At 40.4% G+C, this 23,792-nt stretch overlaps 1 protein-coding gene across 8 annotated transcripts in view; it reads right to left on the bottom strand.

The window, feature by feature from the left end:
- ptprub (protein tyrosine phosphatase receptor type Ub) overlaps positions 1-22,893 on the bottom strand; it is a 358,144-nt gene extending 335,251 nt beyond the window's left edge. For 7 of the 8 annotated variants that reach the window (XM_029738216.1, XM_029738219.1, XM_029738220.1 and 4 more), the window contains exon 1: positions 22,639-22,893. In XM_029738216.1, the coding sequence (XP_029594076.1) occupies positions 22,639-22,708 (70 nt within the window). In that variant the 5' untranslated portion in view covers positions 22,709-22,893. The remainder of the gene's footprint in view (positions 1-22,638) is intronic. The other variant, XM_029738223.1, reaches the window with a different exon arrangement.
- Between the last annotated feature and the right edge of the window lie 899 nt (positions 22,894-23,792).

Raw genomic sequence — 23,792 nt, 5'->3', positions numbered from 1 at the left:
GATTTCATATTTCACTGTGGCGGTATCTCAATACAGAATGTTAAAAGGGCAGCTCTACAGCCTAGAAAATATCATAACATGATCTTGCAACACTGGTCTTTGACCTTTCTGTGACCTTACTGACCCGTACATATATGAGGGCGAGCCACTACGCTGATCACAGTCAAGAATCAGAATATATTAGATGATTTATAAAAGGGAAAAAACTGCAGTATAAGGTTTTTACAAAATCAGCCAATATGCTAAAAATAAACACAGGCGAGAGAGTCTCCTTCCTCTAGGTAGGGGTGAGAAGTAGTAGCACGAGAAGCATCTGTCTTGCAGACCCTCTTTTGCTGCTTCAGGGAGAGAAACACAGATCTTGTGTATTTGAGATGAGGGATGTTTCCTCTGTTGCAGGATGGAGAATGGGTATTATTCAGTGGTATAAAGTTCTTAATTCGTTTATTTGAGTATCTGTACTTTACCATTTATATTTTTGACAACTTTTACTTCACCACATTGCTAAAGAAAATAATGTACTTTTTACTCCATACATTTTCCCTGACAAATGCTACCCAAAAGTAGTAGTTACATTTTGAATGCTGAGCAAAATGGTCACAAACTATCACAAATCGTCACAATTCATACACTTATCAAGATAACATCCCTTGTCATCCCTACTGCCTCTGATCTGGCAGACTCACTAAACACAAATGCTTTATTTGTAAATTATGTCTGGGTGTTGGAGTGTGCCCCTGGCTATCCATAAATTTAAAAAACAAGAAGATTGAGCCGTCTGGTTCGCTTAATATAGGGAATTTGAAATTATTTATATTTATTATATATTTAGCAATTACATTTACTCTTAATACTTAAGCATATTTAAAACCAAATACCTTTAGACTTTTACTGGAGAAGTATTTTACTGGTTGACTTTTACTTTTACTTGAGTCATTTTCTATTATGGTATCTTTATTTTTACTCAAGTAAGACAATTGAGTTTTTCCACCACCAGTATTATTTTGGCTGTGAAGCAGATGGTGGAATGTATCAAATAACTATGTTGATTACCTTGTCAATAATTGTAGCATAATAAGCAGCACCCTTTTAGTATGTATGCATATATTACCATAATTGTATTGAGTTCTCCACCATCTACAACTAAAACGATTTTAATGAGTTGTCCAAAGTAGTACTTTTCAAAGACATTAGAGTGCCTTGTCTGTGATTATTTCAGAATATGCTATTAATCTCTAAACATGCTTTTCTAAGGTATCATACTACACAGAAAGACATCTACCTTTGTCATACCCAACTGCATTCATGTTAGCAAAGAGCTAACCTGGTCCCTACCAGGTTAAGCTTTTGCTAACATGAATGCAGTTTGGTATGACAAAGGTAGATGTCTTTCTGTGTAGTATGATGCCTTAGAAAAGCATTTCAAAGGTAGATGTCTTTCTGTAGCAATGTCTATCGCAGTGCATGCATGTGTGTGCATATACTTTACGTACTGTATGTGTGCTATGACAGGGGTTCCTTGGTCATGAATGACTCAGGCAAGCCTGTCCTCTCCTTCCTGACACTGATGCTTATTATAGGGTGCTGGAGTTCTTGGGCGACTGTCTCGCCAAGGCCCCAAACAGTCACTCACGGCCCCTCCGGTGTCTAATTCATACTCCTACATCAAGCTGCCGGCTCACATTGTGGATGAAATCTAAGTGAAATGGACTTGCCGGGGCCCTGGGATCAATACCACATTAATATCACCTAGATGGCTGTGCTGGAAGGCTGGCTTTCTTGCAATGACTGTGTAGAGTAGAGGGGGGTGAAGAGGGGCCCAGTAAATCTACCCCCAGGCTGGCAGCTCTGACAGGGGGCTGTGAGTGGCTGTGTGGGGCCTTGTAGAGCCAGTCGCCCATGAGCTCCAGCACCCTATAATAAGCATCAGTGTCAGAGAGGAGAGGACAGGAAATCCCTGCGAGAGCACACATACATACAGTATATGCACACGCCACACACACATGCATGCACTGTGATAAACATTGCGACACTGTTCAAATACCAAATAAGCATATGCAGTACAAGCAAAAACAGAAAAGGCATAAATCACCTTAAAAAAACAGCAACAAAAAGGGCAACTGAAAATCCACAACTATTGTAGTAGGAAAGATAGAGGAAAGATTATTGCCAAGTCTATTGTAATTGAAGGGCAGTCGGTCAAAATGCATAATGAGTAGAGAAACCATATCTATAGGCTTATGACAGCATGTTTTATGCATGCCATTGAAGACTGATGAAACAATAGTTTAATAACAATTTTCCTCTGCCTATCTCTTATTCACCTTGAGGCAAAGCTGACAACCTAATGGCAACAGCAGCACATCAGGATTCAGTGCAAAGTATTGCTAACTTGCTATCCTAACATCTGGTGTCTCCTAATACTTCACACTCATTTAACTCTTTTGTGAAGAGAAACCGGTCTCATTTCTTGACCCCTCCATAATACATTCACATTTGAAGTGACCTTGGCAGGATAAAGAGCGCCACGTCTAATTATCTCTTCCGTTTCTTCCCTAGAGTGGTTCCTTTCAGAGCCTCTTTTGTTGGCCTGTCGAATTACCCCCTGGGCTTTGATATGACTGAACACTAGTGGCGGTCCGTGACGTTTAAGATGTAGGAGGACAATTGTATTTTTTTATGAGAATGGCCTTTTTACAGCATATCGGATGACTGTCATTCATATTCCATTCACCCAGCTCAATGTAACCTCGATAGGTTTAGGCTACTACATGATACTCAACTTTTCCCTATGCCCATCATGAGGTTGCTACAACCTAGCCTATGAATTAAAGTTGACAACAGGTCGAGAAAAATTTGAGTAATAAAGGTGACACACATTGACACATTCAATACCGTGTTGCACACCCTTGCCTGCATCTAGCTGAATCTGGGGTGTAATCATTTGTCCAACAGCTGCAAACGAGAGTTTCTATTGGACAAACAGACTCAGCGGAATGAATACAGCCCTGATCACATGTAAACACACTTCACTTTCATAGCAGCCATATACAAAAAGCATGATTTTTTAAATTTTATTTAACCTTTATTTAACCTTTATTTAACTAGGCATCCCTTTGATCGATGTAGAATTCCTTTCCGCATCTACGTGATCTCCTGTCCTAACCTTTTCCCTTCGCTTGTGGACCTCAGTGCACAACACATCAACTGTCTGTGACCAGGCAAAAAAACCATATATGACGACAGAAAAGCATATTTTAATTGTAAGTTTATTATGCTACTCGTGTTTGCTTTGTAGCCAGAGCAATGCTGCCGTGCGAGTGGTCATGTGCTGAATGCATGGACAGGACATATATTCTTGGAAATAGTGAAATTTAGAAATTTACCTGCACCTGAATTTTGAGAGTTATTTGACAAGGCGTCAAAGAAACAGCAGAATATGCTCTTCCAGATACTATAGGGAAATCCAAAAGTTTTACCTGCATGTGACTCTGAAGGAGGATTTGATAAAGCGATGTTCCTTTCCCTGAATCTGTCAATTACAAGATGTGCCCATCTCTTCATGTACAATTTGACAATTGATAGGCCTAATCTGTTAGATCAGATTACTATTATTGTCAATTTAATGTTGTCTATAGGGTAACTCTTACTTTGTGTGAAATTAGTTTCGGTATAGTTTCGATGGGCCGGCTGTGCAGGCTGACTAGCATCGTTTGTTTCCCTCTCATCAACTTGGATAGAGTCAAGGATATGTTTTGCATTATTCTAAAGGCCTACTGCAACACATAGCATGTTTTCATTATAATAAATTTGACCAACGGGATCGATTCGGTCTAATGTATTAAAATTTGAAATGGTGTTTTATACATTGGATAAAAATAGACACTCCGAGCTAGAAAATGGTATATCATACACTACAGTTGAGGAACAATGGGAAAGTAATTCTGCTTTGAAAATTGATAAACTTGCAACCTCACTTTTGAGAAAATGTTTTGGTACATACTGGGAAGCTCTTCTTTGTCTACACCCTTTCAGAATTGTTCACACTCAGAATTAGCCCCACCCATCTCTTTAAGGATTCACATGTGAGGCTATGTACTAAACAACCAAAGATTTCAAGACTTAAGGCTGGTTTATACTATGGGTGTGTTCGTAAATTTAATCTGGAATGCCAGAGTGTGAAATCTCAGAGCGTTGTCAGATTGAAATGCTCTGAATTTACAAACGGCCACTCTCGGAGCGTTCAGAGTACACACTGGACGTCTCTGGGGGAAATGTAGGGTTGATCCGAGCATTCTGACCCTAACAGCAGTCAAGTACCCAAGCTAACTGGCTAACGTTGGCTAGCTTGCTAGCTACTTCCAGACACAAATGAGAGAACAATCTGACCATTTTACTCGCCCTAGCAGAGCTGGTTAGGCTGTTTTTATGTTATTCAGAGCGTTGGTGACTGCAACTGTGCTGCTGGCAACAATTTGATTATGCTTTTTTTGCCAACGTTTACTGACACTGGCCATATTCAATAGGTATAATTTATTCTGCGCTCTGGCACACTCAGACGAGAGTCCTCTGAAATTGGAGTAGATAGCCAGAGTGAATTGTCTATCGACAGTTGTCGCAGTGACATCATAAACATTATAAACTTTCTATTTAAATATTTACTTGCATTGTGGGGTCTTTTGTTTTTTGTTTAGACAAGAAGCTAGCTAGCTAGAAAAACAATGAACTACAATCCCAACTCATAACGTTACTACCCTGCATGAATCTGCAGGTAGCTAACATTAGGCTATAACTAGCAAAGCAAATGGTTTTGAGATACGAACAATATTACTACACAGATCATACACGTAATGTTAGCTAGCTAGCCAGCTAATGTTAGCTAGCTAGCTAACAGTACGCTTTAACTTGAAATTAAATCACTTTCTGACAAAATTAGAAATGTATAATATCTGAAAATGTCGACTCTAGACTCTCTTACCCGTATACATGGATGGACGCTTCTCCCTCTCTATCACGGATGCCATGGTTTCCCTTAGTTTGAAGATGTAATCCGGAGACAGGTATTTTATACAACATCTTTCTGTGTGTTCTCTTTTAGACTTCATCTGCATATTTACAATCAAATGACAGAATATTCTCCATCTCCTTAGCTACCCCTACCGCGGTCAATAGCACTGCACCCCCACAGCTACTCGCCCAAGCCTTCCCCATTTCTCCTTCTCCCAAATCCAGTCAGCTGATGTTCTGAAAGAGCTGCAAAATCTGGACTCCTACAAATCAGCCGGGCTAGAGAATCTGGACCCTTGCTTTCTAAAATGATCTGCCGAAATTGTTGCAACCCCTATTACTAGCCTGTTCAACCTCTCTTTCGAGTCGTCTGAGATTCCAAAAGATTGGAAAGCAGCTGCTGTTATCCCCCTCTTCAAAGAAAGGGACAGTCTTGACCCAAACTGCTACAGACCTATATCTATCCTACCCTGCCTTTCTAAGGTCTTCGAAACCAAGTCACAAACAAATTACCGACCATTTCGAATCCCACCGCACCTTCTCCGCTATGCAATCTGGTTTCAGAGCTGGTCATGGGTGCACCTCAGCCACGCTCAAGGTCCTAAACGATATCGTAACCGCCATCGATAAGAAACAATACTGTGCTGCCGTATTCATTGACCTGGCCAAGGCTTTCGACTCTGTCAATCACCACATCCTCATCGGCAGACTCAATAGCCTTGGTTTCTCAAATGATTGCCTCGCCTGGTTCATCAACTACTTCTCTGATAGAGTTCAATGTGTCAAATCAGAGGGCCTGTTGTCCGGGCCTCTGGTAGTCTCTATGGGGGTGCCACAGGGTTCAATTCTTGGGCCAACTCTTTTCTCTGTATACATCAATGATGTCGCTCTTGCTGCTGGTACGCAGACGACACCATTCTGTATACTTCTGGCCCTTCTTTGGACACTGTGTTAACCTGTTTGGGATAGGGGGCAGTATTGAGAATTTTGGAAAAAATATGTGCCCATTTTTAACTGCCTCCTACACCAACTCAGAAGCTAGAATATGCATATTATTGTTCAGGTTTGGATAGAAAACACTGAATTTTCTAAAACTGTTTGAATGGTGTCTGTGAATATAACATAACTCCTATGGCAGGCAAAAACCTGACAAGGTTTCATGCAGGAAGTACCCTGTCTGACAAGGAGTCGTGCGTCTTGCATCTGTTTATTGAAAAGTAAGGATCTTAGCTGTAACGTGACAATTCCCAGGGCTCCGATAGGCTCTCAGAACCCGGGAAATACCTGAAGGTTGACGAGGCAGCCTCAGGCTGAAACACATTATCGCCTTTGGTAAGTGGCGGATCAGAGGACCTTTGAATGAGGCGCGTGCACGATTCGCTCCTGAGGAGAAATTTAATTCGGCTGTTTAGGCTCAATGCATATTCCCGGTCGGAATATTATCGCTTTTCTACGAGATAAATGGCATAAAAATTGGTTTTAAACAGCGGTTGACATGCTTCGAAGTACGGTAATGGAATATTTTGAAATTTTTTGTCACGCCAATGCGCCATGCGCGAGACCGTGATGTAGCATTCTGATAGTGTCTAGAACTCACGAACAAAACGTCGCTGTTTGGATATAACGATGGATTATTTGGGACCAAACCAACATTTGTTATTGAAGTAGAAGTCCTGGCAGTGTATTCTGACGAAGAACAAGCAAGGTAAGAACATTTTTCTTATAGGAAATGTGATTTTGGTGGAGGCTGACCTGGGTGGGTGTCTAAATAGCTAGCCCTGTGATGCCGGGCTATGTACTTAGATTATTGCAAAATGTGCTTCATCCGAAAAGCTATTTTAAAATCGGACATATCGAGTGCATAGAGGAGTAATGTATCTATAATTCTTAAAATAATTGTTATGCTTTTTGTGAACGTTTATCGTGAGCAATTTAGCAAACTGTTAGTAAATTCCCCGGAAGTTTGCGGGGGTTATGCTTTTTCTGAACGTCACATGCTAATGTAAAAAGCTGTTTTTTGATATAAATATGAACTTGATTGAACAGACATGCATGTATTGTATAACACAATGTCCTAGGTGTGTCATCTGATGAAGATCATAAAAAGGTTAGTGCTGCATTTAGCTGTGGTTTGGGTTTATGTGACATGATATGCTAGCTTGAAAAATGGGTGTCTGATTATTTCTGGCTGGGCACTCTGCTGACATAATCTAATGTTTTGCTTTCATTGTAAAGCCTTTTTGAAATCGGACAGTGGGGTTAGATTAACGAGATTCTTGTCTTTAAATAGCTGTAAAATAGTCATATGTTTGAGAAATTGAAGTAATAGTATTTCTAACGATTCAAAAATCGCGCCACTGGATTTCAGTGGCTGTTACGTAGGTGGGACGAGTTCGTCCCACATGCGCCAGAGAGGTTAACAACCCTCCAGACGAGCTTCAATGCCATACAACTCTCCTTCCGTAGCCTCCAACTGCTCTTAAATACAAGTAAAACTAAATGCATGCTCTTCAACCGATCGCTGCACGCACCTGCCCGCACGTCCAGCATCACTACTCTGGACGGTTCTTACTTCCTGCAGGCCACTTCCTGCTTGGAATCTTCTCAGGTTTTTGCCTGCCATATGAGTTCTATTATACGTACAGACACCATTCAAACAGTTTTAGAAACTTCAGAGTGTTTTCTATCCAAATCTACTAATAATATGCATATTCTCATTTCTGGGCATGAGTAGTAACCAGTTTAAATCGGGTACGTTTTTTTATCCGGCCGTGAAAATACTGCCCCCTAGCCCAGACTAGAGGTCGACCGATTAAATCGGAATGGCCGATTAATTCAGGCCGATTTCAAGTTTTCATAACAATCGGTAATCGGTATTTTTGGCCACCGATTTGCCAAACTTTTTTAAAACTTTTTTTTTTACACCTTTATTTAACTAGGCAAGTCAGATTAAGAAAACATTCTTATTTTCAATGACGGCCTAGGAACGGGGGTTAACTGCCTTGTTCAGGGGGGATTCGGGGATTCGTTTTTGCAACCTTCCGGTTACTAATCCAATCCAACGCACGAGGAGCCTGCATGGCAGGCTGACTACCTGTTACGCGAGGGCAGCAAGAAGCCAAGGTAAGTTGCTAGCTAGCATTAAATTTATCTTGTTAAAAACTATCAATCTTAACATCATCACTAGTTAACTACACATGGTTGATGATATTACTCGTTTATGTAACGTGTCCTGCGTTACATATCATCGATGCGGTGCCTGTTAATTTCTCATCGAATCACAGCCTATTTCGCCAAACGGGTATTGATTTAACAAGCGCATTTGCGAAAAAAGCATTGTTGTTGCACCAATGTACCTAACCATAAACATCAATGCCTTTCTTTAAAAATCAATAAACAAGTATATATTTTTAAACCTGCATATTTAGTTAATATTGCCTGCTAACATGAAATTGTGTCACATCTCTAGCGTTCATTGCACGCAGAGTCAGGTATATGCAACAGTTCATCTGACCACTTTTTTATAGACCGAGTCACTGTTGCTTCCTGCTTAAATTTTTGCTTGTAAGCAGGAATCCGGAGGATAGAACTATGGTCAGATTTGCCAAATGGAGGGCAAGGGAGAGCTTTGTACGCGTCTCTGTGTGTGAAGTAAAGATGGTCTACAATTTTTTCCCTCAGGTTGCACATTTAACATGCTGATAGAGATTAGGTAAAACTGATTTAAGTTTCCCTGCATTAAAGTCCCCGGCCACTAGGAGCCCTGCCTCTGGATGAGTGTTTTCCTGTTTGCTTATGGAGGTATACATCTCATTGAGTGTGGTTTTAGTGCCAGCATCGGTCTATGGTGGTATGCATAGTAGCATGTTTTCATTTCCCTTACAATAAATTTAATTAGAAAATAGAGTTACAGTAAATAAAAGAGTCCCATAATAGCTTCTTTTTACAAAGTAAAACTTAAAAGAGAATGTATCAACCCACAATTCACACGGTCACATTTGCTGCTGATAAATAGGCATAACACAAATTCATCATTACACTAGTGTATTTCCAAATTATATCAACCTCTTCACCCTCCTTATCATTCAGTTAGGCCCAATTTAAATTGAATTGTGAAGTAAGGTGCACAATAATTGGCCATTCATCTATATCATTCATTCACTGAGGAGAGAGAGACGCATTAGCACCTGACTGGGTACCAATGTCCTACAGCACATTGTCTTGGCAGATTAAGTTGGGAATAGGTGTGAAAAAAAAAAAAAAACTGGTAAAAAAGCTCTAAATACTTTTCTGTTTGTGATTTCAAAATTCTGACAAATTAGCAGTGTAAAATACAAACATTTAGGAAAAGTTAAGGAAGGAGCAGGACATGGCTATTTTGGGAGGGGCTGATGTTTTTTTCACTTACAAACTCAAACGTCAGTGGCCTAGTGGTTAGAGGATTGGACCAGTAACCGAAAGGTTGCTAGATCGAATCCCCAAGCTGACAAGGTAAAAATCTGTCGTTCTGCCCCTGAGCAAGGCAGTTAAGGATACTATAGTTATCACATTTTACATTCGATTTATTAACTACAAAAAAGGTGAGACGTGTTTTTAATTCTAGTGCTGCTCTGCACACACACAAGCTTATTAGCTAACATTTGCTCTGGTCCAACATTAAACCAACTGGGAAATTCAAAGACATTCAAAGTTTCTCCATAGAAGCCATAGAATTCTAATTCAAGCTTCCTCCATCCTTTCCCGCAAAATTTTAGTTGCATCTCACGCCCTACACTGTGACTGGCAAGCACAGTGTGTGATTGTCTTTCATTATGATTAAACCATGGCTGTTACGGCAAAATACAATTTACTCTTAATGACTTTCCTATACAGATTCAGTGTGTGTTTGGTGAGTCCAGATCAGAGGCAGTAGGGATGATCAGGCATGTTCTTTTGATAAGCATTCAAAATGTAACGAGTACTTTTGGGTGTCAAGGAAAATGTATGGACTAAAAAATTAATTATTTTCTTTAGGAATGTAGTGTAGTAAAAGTAACAGTTGTCAAAAATATAAATAGTAAAGTAGAGATACCCCTCCAAAACGATTTAAGTACTTTAAAGTATTTTTTACTTAAAATACTGTGAGGATTATGGAATTTTGATTAATTGTCATGGCAACGGTGATTGTCATAATGGTTATTTTTGTTAAAAAAATGTTTAGCTTATAATGCATCTCAGGAAAATAGCTACAACAAACCTAATGAATACAACTCCACTTTGGTGACACCCCTGTCTCAAAAACGAATGTTTAAAAAAAAAAAAAAAAATTTAAATGAAGCTTCTCCTCCCAATGGTGTATTTCTACTCGTGAAATTACTACCAACTTTACCCACTTAATGTAAAAATTAAAAACTGCTATTGGGTCAACTATATCTACTTGAAGTTGAAACCTCCTTCTCCTAAAATGTATTAAGATTAATATGCAAACAAATATTCTCCATATTTGTTTGTTATACAATAATTGTGCTAGCCGTAATCCTACTTACACTTCTTAGTCCATTTTGGCACTGGAATAAATGCTAGACTAATATCGATGCCATGTAGGCCGTTTTCAACCAGATTATTATTACGTCCAGTTGCTCTTTAATGATATGGGATCCCTATCCAACACTTCTACCCCTCACCTCCTCCGCTCTGTCGGCTAACTGGCATAATCTGTGCCAATTGTCCTGTGTCATCTCTCATTTTACGATTTCTTCTCGTCTTAATGCCGAAGATTCTCACCTATTTCAATGCTGTGAGACCTTAAGTCAGCTTCGAGATGAAAAGGGATATGAAGCAGCACAGTTTGTCTAAATGACTGCCTAGTGAGAATGTGCTCTTATTATTAGAGCAGAGCCACGGTCTTCAACACCGGCAGCAACATCAGTTATTGCTGGCAGGATATGCTAGAACATCCACACAGACAGACAGGCAGACAAACAGAAACAGTGTCATTATTCCTAAGCATTTTGATTTATAAACTCAGCAAAAAAAAGAAACGTCCTCTCACTGTCAACTGCGTTTATTTTCAGCAAACTTAACATGTGTAAATATTTGTATGAGCATAACACGATTCAACAACTGAGACATAAACTGAACAAGTTCCACAGACATGTAACATACATAAATGGAATAATGTGTCACTGAACAATGGGGGGGTCAAAATCAAAAGTAACAGTCAGTATCTGGTGTGGCCACCAGCTGCATTAAGTACTGCAGTGCATCTCCTCCGCATGGACTGCACCACATTTGCCAGTTCTTGCTGTGAGATGTTACCCCACTCTTCCACCAAGGCACCTGCAAGTTCCCAGACATTTCTGGGGGGAATGGCCCTAGCCCTCACCCTCCGATCCAACAGGTCCCAGACGTGCTCAATGGGATTGAGATCCAGGCTCTTCACTGGCCATGGCAGAACACTGACCTTCCTGTCTTGCAGGAAATCGCACACAGAACAAGCAGTATGGCTGGTGGTATTGTCATGCTGGAGGGTCATGTCAGGATGAGCCTGCAGGAAGGGTACCACACGAGGGAGGAGGATGTCTTCCCTGTAACGCACAGCGTTGAGATTGCCTGCAATGACAACAAGCTCAGTCCGATGGTGCTGTGACACACCACCCTAGACCATGACGGATCCTGCACCTCCAAATCAATCCCGCTCCAGAGTACAGGCCTTGGTGTAATGCTCATTCCTTCGACTATAAACACGAATCCGACGATCACCCCTGGTGAGACAAAACTGCAACTCGTCAGTGAAGAGCACTTTTTGCCAGTCCTGTCTGGTCCAGCGAGGTTGGGTTTGTGCCCATAGACAACGTTGCAGCTGGTGATGTCTAGTGAGGACCTGCCTTACAACAGGCCTACAAGCCCTCTGTCCAGCCTCTCTCAGCCTATTGCGGACAGTCTGAGCACTGATGGAGGGATTGTGCATTCTTGGTGTAACACGGGCAGTTATTGTTGCCATCCTGTACCTGTCCCGCAGGTGTGATATTTGGATGTGCCGATCCTGTGCAGGTGTTGTTACACGTGGTCTGCCACTGTGAGGACGATCAGCTGTCCATCCTGTCTCCCTGTAGCGCTGTCTTAGGACTCTCACAGTACGGACATGGCAACTTATTGCCCTGGCCACATCTGCAATCCTCATGCCTCCTTGCAGCATGCCTAAGGCACATTCACACAGATGAGCAGGGACCCTGGGCATCTTTCTTTTTGTGTTTTTCAGAGTCAGTAGAAAGGCCTCTTTAGTGTCCTAGGTTTTCATAACTGTGACCTTGATTGCCTACCGTCTGTAAGCTGTTAGTGTCTTAACGACCGTTCCACAGGTGCATGTTCATGAATTGCTTATGGTTCATTGAACAAGCATGGGAAACCGTGTTGAAACCCTTTACAATGAAGATCTGTGAAGTTATTTGGATTTTTACGAATTATCTTTTAAAGACAGGGTCCATGAAAAATGGGATGTTTCTTTTTTTGCTGAGTTTAGATGAGAGCAACCCCTTGACGCCAGTTAAATGCATGCTATGTATCCACTCATGTTTCTCTTGGGAGGAGCTTGATTGAGTGGATTATGAAATATGCACTGAATATCAAACTCTACACGTTTAGCTTCGATACCGGCCTCAGAGTCAGCTGTGTCTGTAGCCATATTGGGTTAATTTTGAGAGACGTTAATTTGGTTCAAGACTATTACAAAGAGACCAGTGAGTGTGAATTAATAATAGAGGTAAAAGTATAAGAGAGGTGGTTACAAATCATTACAAAATAAAAAGCTATCAATGTTGTTTTTGGACCCACAGAGGGGAAACATTTCCACAACGAGCTAGACCAACCAACATCTGGAGGGAGAGATAGGGAGAGAGAAAAGCAAGAAGAGAGAGAGAAATCAATTTGTCCTGGACAGATCAGATAACTTCCCTCTTAATCTAAGCAGCACTATTTGTGTGGTCCTGGGTGGAATTGTGGATAGCCAATGAAAAGACAGAGGGAGTGATTTTGTCATATAGAGTGACATGCAGTTTTGTCTCAGAGCGGGTCCTCAGTGTGGTGCTGTAACCCCCTAGGTGTCCCCCAGACCATCCTCCTCCCGTTCTCCCCAGCCTTGTGTGATTAAGCAATGTACTTATGCGAGGAGTGCTGTGCTCTGCAGTCCTGTCTCTGCTCCCCTTCCCACTGATATATTAATGTGGCAGGGCTACGTGGATGGGTGCCAGACCCCGACTGGGTTACTCATCTTACAGGCAGCGGAAAATCTAACTTATCCATGTGTGTTTTTTATGAATTTCAGCTTGACACCAAGTGCCGTGATTTGTATGCCCCGTCAAGGCAGGCACGCTCTTCGCCAGGGGCTCCATTCATCTTCCTCTCTGTCTCTGACTCTCAGCTTATTTTATATAGCCTGAGTAGCCAGGCTACCCAGAGAATGCAAAGTGTTGTTGGTTTTCCAATTGTTTCATTTTGAACAGAACCATTATTTTTTTGGTTTCGTTCCACTGTTCCGACCAGCAAAATAAAGTTCTGAACCGGTTTGAACCCCAAAAAAGTACTGGTTTATATCATTCCTTTCTGTTTCTTTTAAAAACCTCTGAAATCGACATTTAGCTGGATATTAAATTACTTCACCAATCAGTGCGGCTAGAACAGCTTGCTATGGAGCAGGTAAGCAATTTAATCTGTAAAGGAAAGTCGTTAAGAGCAAATTGTATTTTGCCGTAACAGCATGGTTTAATCATAATGAAAGATAAGCACATACACTGTGCTGCCAGTCATGGTGTAGGGTGTGAGATGCAACTGAAATTTTGTGGCTGAGAAGAGAGGATGGAGGAAGCTTGCCTTGAAGCGCTGGGCATTTTGTTATGACATGCATTATCTGAATTAGTCCCACAGAATTATACCTACGTTGGAATGGCTTCTATGGAGGAACTTTGAATGTCTTTGAACTTCCCAGCTGGTTTAAAGTTGGACCAGAGCAAACATTAGCTTGATAGCTAACAAGCCTGTGTGTGCAGAGCAGCACTAGTATTAAAAACACGTCTTACCTTTTTGTTGTTAATAAATCCAATGTGAAACGTGATAACTACAGTATAGTATCCTTAACTAGCATTGAAAAAGTTAAATCCATTTTTTTAATAAACAAACATATGTCCCTAATTTCTGAATCATTCTTGTAACATTGTCAGTAGGCTACAGTAACCTATGCTTCAGAACGGAGGGGCAGGTAGCCCACACACACACACACAAGATTTCCAGCTGCCTGGCAGACGTTGGAATAAGTTTCTGCGTGGCAGAGTGAGGACTTTGCATAGGCGCTTTATTGCAATTTTTGTGGGACAGAATTTTTTTTTAATAAGAACATTATTAACTGGCTCCCAAGCTTTTAAACAAGAGTAGGCCGTCATTGTAAATAAGAATGTGTTCTTAACTGACTTGCCTAGTTAAATAAAGGTTAAATAAATGTAATAAATAAAATAACGGTTCTGTTGCGGAACTGTATACTTTAGTTTCCGGTTCGGGTTCTGTTTGTCAAATAATTTAGTTATTTTCCGTTTTTCTGTTCTGTTCCCAGAACCAGTTCCAACCCTTGCTTTAAAGTCAAGGCCGAATCAACATAACATCGCCTCATCTGTGCAACCAGCAGACACACACGGAGAAGTGTGGGGGAGTCCAATCACTTGTATGATGATCCACAGACAACACACCACTGTAATTGGCTAATTGGAAGAAAATCATGCTGATGTTGGGCGCTGCAACATCCCAGTTCACCAACTAAATAATAAATAGCATGTAAATCTCCGTTGACACAATCAGATGCTCCTAGTGAAGCGTCACAGTTCCCTTTGAGCTCTTTTAATTATCTGCATGTGATTTAATCATTTTCTAATTTCAAGCCATTCCTCTTAATGATTTGCAAACATGGTTTTGTTGCATATGTGTGTTGTGTATGACACACTATTGTGTTGCATCTATTTAATAACATTGAAAAGTCATTTTCATGGCATATACAGTGATTAATATTATGGTGTTTCCATTCAGGAAAAAAATATGAAAAACGAAACCTTAAGGGTTTCCATTAGGATGGAATGGAAAATATGGCGCTGTACAACGTGACGGTCGGGAGTAGGCTACAGGATTGGAGGATTCTAAATTCTTTGCCTTCATTAGACAACTTTGTGCCAATATTTCTGTAAATCAGTGACATTTATTCCCATAGTAATTCGTTACGGATCCATAACTAAATAAAAATCTGCATTTTGAAAGAGTATTTTTTTTATCTTTATTTTATTAATGAAATGTGGTTATTCGTTTATTAGGCTACTGTGCAGTCTACAATACATACTGTAGTAAACATGGGAAAGTGCCTAATTCCTTACATAAGGGAGAGCAGGCCATGTCTGTACTACCGAATGTAGGGCACGCAGGAGACCAGTATTATTTCATAGTTTTGATGTCTTCACTATTATTCTACAATGTAGAAAATAGTAAAAATAAAGAAAAATCCTGGAATGAGTAGGTGTGTCCAAACTTTTGACTGGTAGGTACTTGCTTAATTAATTTCATTAATATTAGGGTGTTTCTACTCCATGAAAAATGAAAAACCGTCTGGGTTTCCGTCAGGATGAAACAGAAAATATGGTGCTGTACAACGTGACGCTCATAAATTCAGAGCATTGTCAGATTGTCAGTTTGTAAATTCAGACCGTTTCGCTCACACTGGACGTTCGGGCCTAGGAGTAGGGTTGATTTGAGCATTCTGGCCTTACAACGGCAGTCTTCCCATTGTTTCCTTTGGGGGAAATATAGGCATGCCTGTCTATTTCGCCAAATATCTCGCAATGTGTATATTTAGACTTCCTTCAAGTCGAACGCCATTTTCATCAGGAGAATCTCCTCTTTCTAATTATGTAAGCCTGGCCAGCTAGCTCGGTTGTCATCAAATGCTAGCCCCCAAATACTTTTTGTCCTTGGAATGCTGAGCTTTCCCCATTGTTTTCCTATGGAGAGGCACGCCGGTCTATTTCGCCAAATATCTCACTGTGTATATTTAGTTTTTTTCAAGTCGGGCACCATTTTAGGTCAGGACAATCTCCTCTTCGTAATTATGTAAGTCTGAGCAGTGTGCTCGTTTGTCATTGATCGCTAGACCAGAAATAGTCTGAAGTCCCCCCCCCCTACTTTTTCATTACGCAGACATAAGCACAGTTGACACCATCGAGGTGCAGATGTTTACTTTCTACACAAGTTGTTTCCAATTTTCAGATTTACACCACATAAACACAGCCATTTTCACCGGACTATCTGTTGTTATCTGTTGCTGCCAAATCATGATTTCCCTGGGAGTTAGCTTTGCAATAACCAAGCGGTGAGACACATAACACTCTATATTTAAATGTTTCAGGTACACTCTGATAGGTGTCTGCGTCACATACAGTATCTTCTATTGACATTATCTTTTATTGTTTGTCCTCATGCGTCTGTTTTTCAGCATAAAGTACTCTGTAGCCACAGTGTGGAGACCAGGTGAGACCATACATACACAATAACAGTCTCTCTTCTTCACTTCATCCCTCTCCCCCTTCTCCCTAAATCCTCTAGGTTAAAATCAGCTGTTTTGGTTAACCCCTCCCGCATCTGAACTGGCTGACAGAGGGCACAGCATGATCATAGTTGAGATGTCACTTGGTCGGGTCTACAGGAAGTATTATTAAAGAGATGCTTTACATTGAAATACAGAGAGATGTAGTTGTCCCAGAGTTAATGGGACTAGGGGAACTGTCACTTCTCTTGCGTTCATTGCACGCAGAGTCAGGGTAAATGCAACAGTTTTGGCCGCCTGGATCGTTTCGAACTAATTTGCCAGAAATGTACGTAATTATAACATTGAAGGTTGTGCAATGTAACAGCAATATTTAGACTTATGGATGCCACCCGTTAGATTAAATACAGAAGGTTTCCGTATTTCACTGAAAGAATCGTTTTGTTTTCGAAATGATAGGTCATTAATATGGTCAAATCCGGAAACTAAGGCTCATATTTCTGTGTGTTATTATATTATAATTAAGTCTATGATTTCATAGAGCAGTCTGGCTGAGCGGTGGTAGGCAGCAGCAGGCTCATAAGCATTCATTCAAACAGCACTTTACTGCGTTTGCCAGCAGCTCTTCGCAATGCTTCAAGCATTGCACTGTTCATGACTCCAAGCCTATCAACTCCCGAGATTAGGCTGGCAATACTACAGTATAGAGGTCGACCGATTATGATTTTTCAACGCCGATAGCGATTATTGGAGGACCAAAAAAAGCCGATACCGATTCATCTGCCGATTTTATTTCTTTTTTATCTGTAATAATGACAATTACAACAATACTGAATGAACACTTATTTTAACTTAATATAATACATCAATAAAATCAATTTAGTCTCAAATAAATAATGAAACATGTTCAATTTGGGTTAAATAATGCAAAAACAAAGTGTTGGAGAAAAAGTAAAAGTGCAATATGTGCCATGTAAGAAAGATAATGTTTAAATTCCTTGCTCAGAACATGAGACCATATGAAAGGTGGTGGTTCCTTTTAACATGAGTCTTCAATATTCCCAGGTAAGATGTTTTGGGTTGTAGTTATTATAGGAATTATAGGACTATTTCTCTCTATTTGATTTGTATTTCATATACCTTTGACTATTGGATGTTCTTATAGGCACTTTAGTATTGCCAGTGTAACAGTATAGCTTCCGTCCCTCTCCTCGCTCCTACCTGGGCTCAAACCAGGAACACATCGACAACAGCCACCCTCGAAGCAGCGTTACCCATGTAGAGCAAGGGAAACAACTACTCCAAGTCTCAGAGCGAGTGACGTTTGAAACGCTATTAGCGCGCACCCGGCTAACTAGCTAGCCATTTGACATCGGTTACACCAGCCTAATCTCGGGAGTTGATAGGCTTGAACTCATAAACAGCGCAATGCAATGCGAAGGGCTGTTTGAATGAATGCTTACGAGCCTGCTGCTGCCTACCATTGCTCAGTCAGACTGCTCTATCAAATCATAGACTTAATTATAACATAATAACACACAGAAATACGAGCCTTAGGTCATTAATATGGTCGAATCCGGAAACTATCATCTCGAAAACAAAACATTTTTCCTGTCAGTAATTTATCTAACGGGGGGCATCCCAAAGTCTAAATATTCCTGTTACATTGCACAACCTTCAATGTTATGTCATAATTACGTACAATTCTGGCAAATTAGTTCGCAATGAGCCAGGCGGCCCAAACTGTTGCATATACCCTGACTGCGTGCAATGAACGCAAAATTACACAATTTCACCTGGTTAATATTGCCTGCTAACCTGGATTTCTTTTAGCTAAATATGCAGGTTTAAAAATATACACTTCTGTGTATTGATTTTAAGAAAGGCATTGATGTTTTTGGTTAGGTACAGTCGTGCAACGATTGTGCTTTTTTCGCAAATGCGCTTTTGTTAAATCATCCCCCATTTGGCGAAGTCGGCTGTCTTTGTTAGGAAGAAATAGTCTTCACAGTTCGCAACGAGCCAGACGGCCCAAACTGCTGCATATACGCTGACTCTGTTTGCAAGAGAAGTGACACATTTTCCCTAGTTAAAAGAAATTCATGTTAGCAGGCAATATTAACTAAATATGCAGGTTTAGAAATATATACTTGTGTATTGATTTTAAGAAAGGCATTGATGTTTATGGTTGGAGCAACGTGTACCTAAGCGATTATATGCAACGCAGGACAGGCTAGATAAACTAGTAATATCATCAACCATGTGTATGTAGTTAACTAGTGATTATGATTGATTGATTGATTGTTTTTTATAAGTTTAATGCTAGCTAGCAACTTACCTTGGCTTCTTACTGCATTCGCGTAACAGGCAGGCTCCGCGTGGAGTGCAATGTAAAGCAGGTGGTTAGAGCGTTGGACTAGTTAACCGTAAGGTTGCAAGATTGAATCCCCGAGCTGACAAGGTAAAAATCTGTCGTTCTGCCCCTGAACAAGGCAGTTAACCCACCGTTCCTAGGCCGTCATTGAAAATAAGAATGTTTTCTTAACTGACTTGCCTAGTTAAATAAAGGTCTAAAAAAATGTTTTATTAAAAATAAAAAACAAATAGGCCAAATTGCCGTCCAAAAATACCGATTTCCGATTGTTATGAAAACTTGAAATCGGCTATTCCGATTAATCGGTCGACCTCTACTACAGTACCTATTAGAACATCCAATAGTCAAAGGTATATGAAATACAAATGGTATAGAGAGAAATAGTCCTATAATAACTACAATTTAAAACTTCTTACCTAGGAATATTGAAGACTCATGTTAAAAGGAACCACCAGCTTTCATATGTTCTCATGTTCTGAGCAAGGAACTTAAACGTTAGCTTTTTTACATGGCAAATATTGAGCTTTTACTTTCTTCTCCAACACTTTGTTTTTGCATTATTTAAACCAAATTGAACATGTTTCATTATTTATTTGAGACCAAATTGATTTTATTGATGTATTATATTAAGTTAAAATAAGTGTTCATTGTTCATTCAGTATTATTGTTATTGACATTACTACAAAAATATATATATATAAATAAAAATCGGCCGATTAATCGGCACCGGCTTTTGGTCCTCCAGTAATCGGTATCGGTGTTGAAAAATCATAATCGGTCGACCTCTAGTTTCTAGTCTATTGCATAGTCACAATGTGTAATCGTTGATGTCCCAGGAGCAGGAGTGGTAAACACTGTTGAAGTGTATAATTGTAATATATACTGTTGAAGTCAGGAATTTACATACACTTTGGTTGGATTCATTAAAACTTGTTTTTCAACCACTCCACAAATTTCTTGTTAACAAACTATAGTTTTGGCAAGTCGGTTAGGACATCTACTTTGTCCATGACACAAGTCATTTTTCCAACAATTTTCAACGGTTTGCAACTGCACATGGGGACAAAGATTGTACTTTTTGGAGAAATGTCCTCTGGTCTGATGAAACAAAAATAGAACTGTTTGACCACAATGACCATCGTTATGTTTGGAGGAAAAAGGGGGAGCTTGCAAGCCGAAGAACACCATCCCAAACGTGAAGCACGGGGGTGGCAGCATCACGTTGTGGGGGTGCTTTGCTGCAGGAGGGACTGGTGCTCTTCACAAAATATATGGCATCATGAGGAGGGAAAATGATGTGGATATATTGAAGCAACATCTCAAGACATCAGTCAGGAAGTTAAAGTTTGATTGCAAATAGGTCTTCCAAATGGACAATGACCCCAAGCATACTTCCAAAGTTGTGGCAAAATGGCTTAAGGACAACAAAGTCAAGGTATTGGAGTGGCCATCACAAAGCCCTGACCTCAATCCCATAGAAAATCTGTGGGTAGAACTGAAAAAGCGTGTGCGAGCAAGGAGGTCTGCAAACCTGACTCAGTTACACCAGCTCTGTCAGGAGGAATGGGCCAAAATTCACCCAACATATTGTGGGAAGCTTGTGGAAGGCTACCCGAAACATTTGAGCCAAGTTAAAGGCAATGCTACCAAATACTAATTGAGTGTATGTAAACTTCTGACCCACTGGGAATGTGATGAAAGAAATAAAAGCTGAAATAAAGAATCTGCTCTACTATTATTCTGACATTTTACATTCTTAAAATAAAGTGGTGATCCTAACTGACCTAAGACAGGGAATTTTTACTAGGATTAAATGTCAGGAATTGTGAAAAACTGAGTTTAAATGTAGTTGGCTAAGGTATATGTAAACTTCCGACTTCAACTCTATTATTTAGTATACAATACCAGTCAAAATTTAGGACACACCTACTCATTCAAGGGTTTTACTTTGTTTTTACTATTTTCTACATTGTAGAATAGTGAAGACATCAAAACTATGAAATAACACATATGGAATAATGTAGTAACCCAAAAAGGGTTAAACAAATCAAAATATATTATATTTTAGATTCTTCAAAGTAGCCACCATTTGCCTTGATGGCACAGAATTTGCAAAGCTGTCTTCTCTCAACCAGCTTCACATGGAATGCTTTTCCAACAGTCTTCAAGGAGTTCCCACATTGTTGGCTGCTTTCCTTCTCTCAGCCAGCTTCATGAATGCATTTCAATTAACAGGTGTCCCTTCTTAAAAGTTATTTTGTGGAATTTCTTTCCTTCTTAATGCGTTTGAGCCAATCAGTGTTGTGACAAGGTAGTGGTGGTATACAGAAGATAGCCCTATTTGGTAAAAGACCAAGTCCATATTATGGCAAGAACAGCTCAAATAAGCAAAGAGAAACGACAGTCCATCATTACTTTAAGACATGAAGGTCGTTCAATGTGGAAAATTTCAAGAACTTTGAACGTTTCTTCAAGTGCAGATGCAAAAACCATAAAGCGCTATGATGAAACTGGCTCTCATGAGAACTGCCACAAGAAAGAAAGACCTCTGCTGCAGAGGATAAATTCATTATCGTAGCCCAATCTGGGGGTGGCAGGTAGCCTAGTGGTTCAACATTTTAAGAACTGACTTGTTGGAAAGGTGGCATCCTATGACGGTGCCACATTGAAAGTCACTGAGCTCGTCAGTAAGGCTATTCTACTGCCAATGTTTGACTATGGAGATCGCATGGCTGTGTGCTCAATTTTATACACGTCAGCAACGGTTGTGGCTGAAACAGCCAAATCCACTCATTTGAATGGGTGTCCACATACTTTTGTATATATAGTGTCGGTGTTCCTCCAGGTGGGAGAGGGCAGTGTGGAGGCAGTATGCGAATTGGAATGGGTCCAGGGTGTTTGGGTTGATGTGAGCCATTACTAGCCTTTCATGGCTACAGATGTGAGTGCTATGGGGCAATATTCATTTAGACAGTTACCTTGGCGTTCTTGGGCATAGGGTCTATGGTGGTCTGCTTGAAACATGTAGTTATTACAGACTGGGTCAGGTTGAACATGTCAGTATAAACACTTGCCAGCACGTTCTCAATCAAAGCATGACTTTCCCTCAGTCTGCATATTTCCACCAGATAAGAGGCTTTAAAACTCAACACAAAACATCGGTAAAGCTGTATCCACATTTACACGTTGGAATGCAATTTCGGGATTTCAGGTCCAGAACTGTTCATCTAGAATTAAAGTAGCAAACAATACCAATGCGTTATCATGACAGGGTAGCCGACGCACTGTTTGAATAGCCTACTTCCAAGGGGGAAATACGGGCTAAACGATTAGGCGAATATACGAATAACATACCCTAGACTATCAGTCCCTTTACATACCATAAAGGTATAACAAAAAGCGGGAATACGAGGTGGATTCTGATCTGGAATGCAGAGGGGAAAGTCTTTCTCACAAAACAAGCACTATCCTCAGATTCGAAGCAATCTAATAAAACACATTTCCATTACAAAGTTGTCTATTCTTATGAAGAGCCCATTATCTCAGTAAGCCTTCAGTCGCCTATGAATAAAGTTAACTGTGGAAAACATACTGCGACACCTTTCACACCCCTTTTCAGGCTCAACACATCGACTTAGAGCTTGCTAAACTGGATGCATCGCTTCCCAAGTGCGCAGTGACTTGAAAACAGGAAGAAAGGGCTCTTTACCTGTTGGTCCCTCTATGCCTTCGGCGTAGATTTGAACGGCCAGGAGCAGCAGAAAAGCACAGGTGTTCATTGTGCTGTTTTAGTCCTGTTTGGAATATCTGCAGAAATCATTTCAGTGACTCCTCGAGGAACGATCTGCAAGTTGTGGACTCCAGCCTATCGATTCCCGAATTCTTGCTCAAACGTAGTTGCGAGACAACGGCAGTAGTGCAAGCCGTACTAACTGACGTCAGGATAAACAGTACAAAACATTTTCTCTCTTCCCCCCAAGCACACTTTCTGTCTCGATATGTGTGTGATTAAAAATATGCGACGGACGCCTCCAAGTGGCGCCTTCTTGCAACTATTCTGGCGCTTGACGATTTTTTCTGAGGTTAGATTGAACTCGCTACATGTCTCTCTCTGTGCGTACGTGTGTGTCTGTGTCTCGCCAAGCATTCACATACATCCACCTAGTCTCCATCAAAATACAGTAGCTGATTGGTTCTGGGTGCTGAGGTTATCCACCTGATGATCTCCCAAAAGATGTCACACCAGATCCACTCTGACCAGTGGCTCAAAGTAGCCTCAACAATGGATTCACTGGTGGCTTTATGATCACAGGTGAGATGAGCAGATCTGCAACAATGGACATAGTCTGTCAGTCTATCTGCAGAATGGGAAACAGATTAATTATCCTAACAGCTTCACAGGTTGAGTGGATAAGGCTTTTTTTTTTTTTAGCACACAACAAAAGACCAGGTACCTTTTGAGCCATGACTAGGAGTAGCTTGTGAGGAGCCAACCACTGTGGCTGGCTGTTATGTCATGACTTGGGGAAGGGAAGGGACATAGATATCCAAATATTAATCCATCTATCAATGTAAATGTACTCTGTATAGCTCAGTCTCTATGACATTGTACTGTGTAGGCTATGGTTATGTGTGACTTGTTCAGAGGTGCATATCTTTACTCCATAAAGGATGCACCCAGATAAAAAATGTACCTTATTGAACAGCGGGGACTGTGAAGAGACACATGCACAGACAGACGCACATGGATTTTTGTTGTTGTAGATATATGGTAGTAGAGGGCACACAATGTGTTGTGAAATCTGTTGTCAAATGTAATGTGACATTTTTAAATGTATATAACTGCCTTAATTTGTGTTGTGA

This window comes from Salmo trutta, chromosome 37 (assembly GCF_901001165.1).
Source record: "Salmo trutta chromosome 37, fSalTru1.1, whole genome shotgun sequence".
Taxonomy (NCBI): domain Eukaryota; kingdom Metazoa; phylum Chordata; class Actinopteri; order Salmoniformes; family Salmonidae; genus Salmo; species Salmo trutta.
Note: the sequence above shows the minus strand (reverse complement) of the source record. Positions and strands in the feature narration are given on the sequence as shown.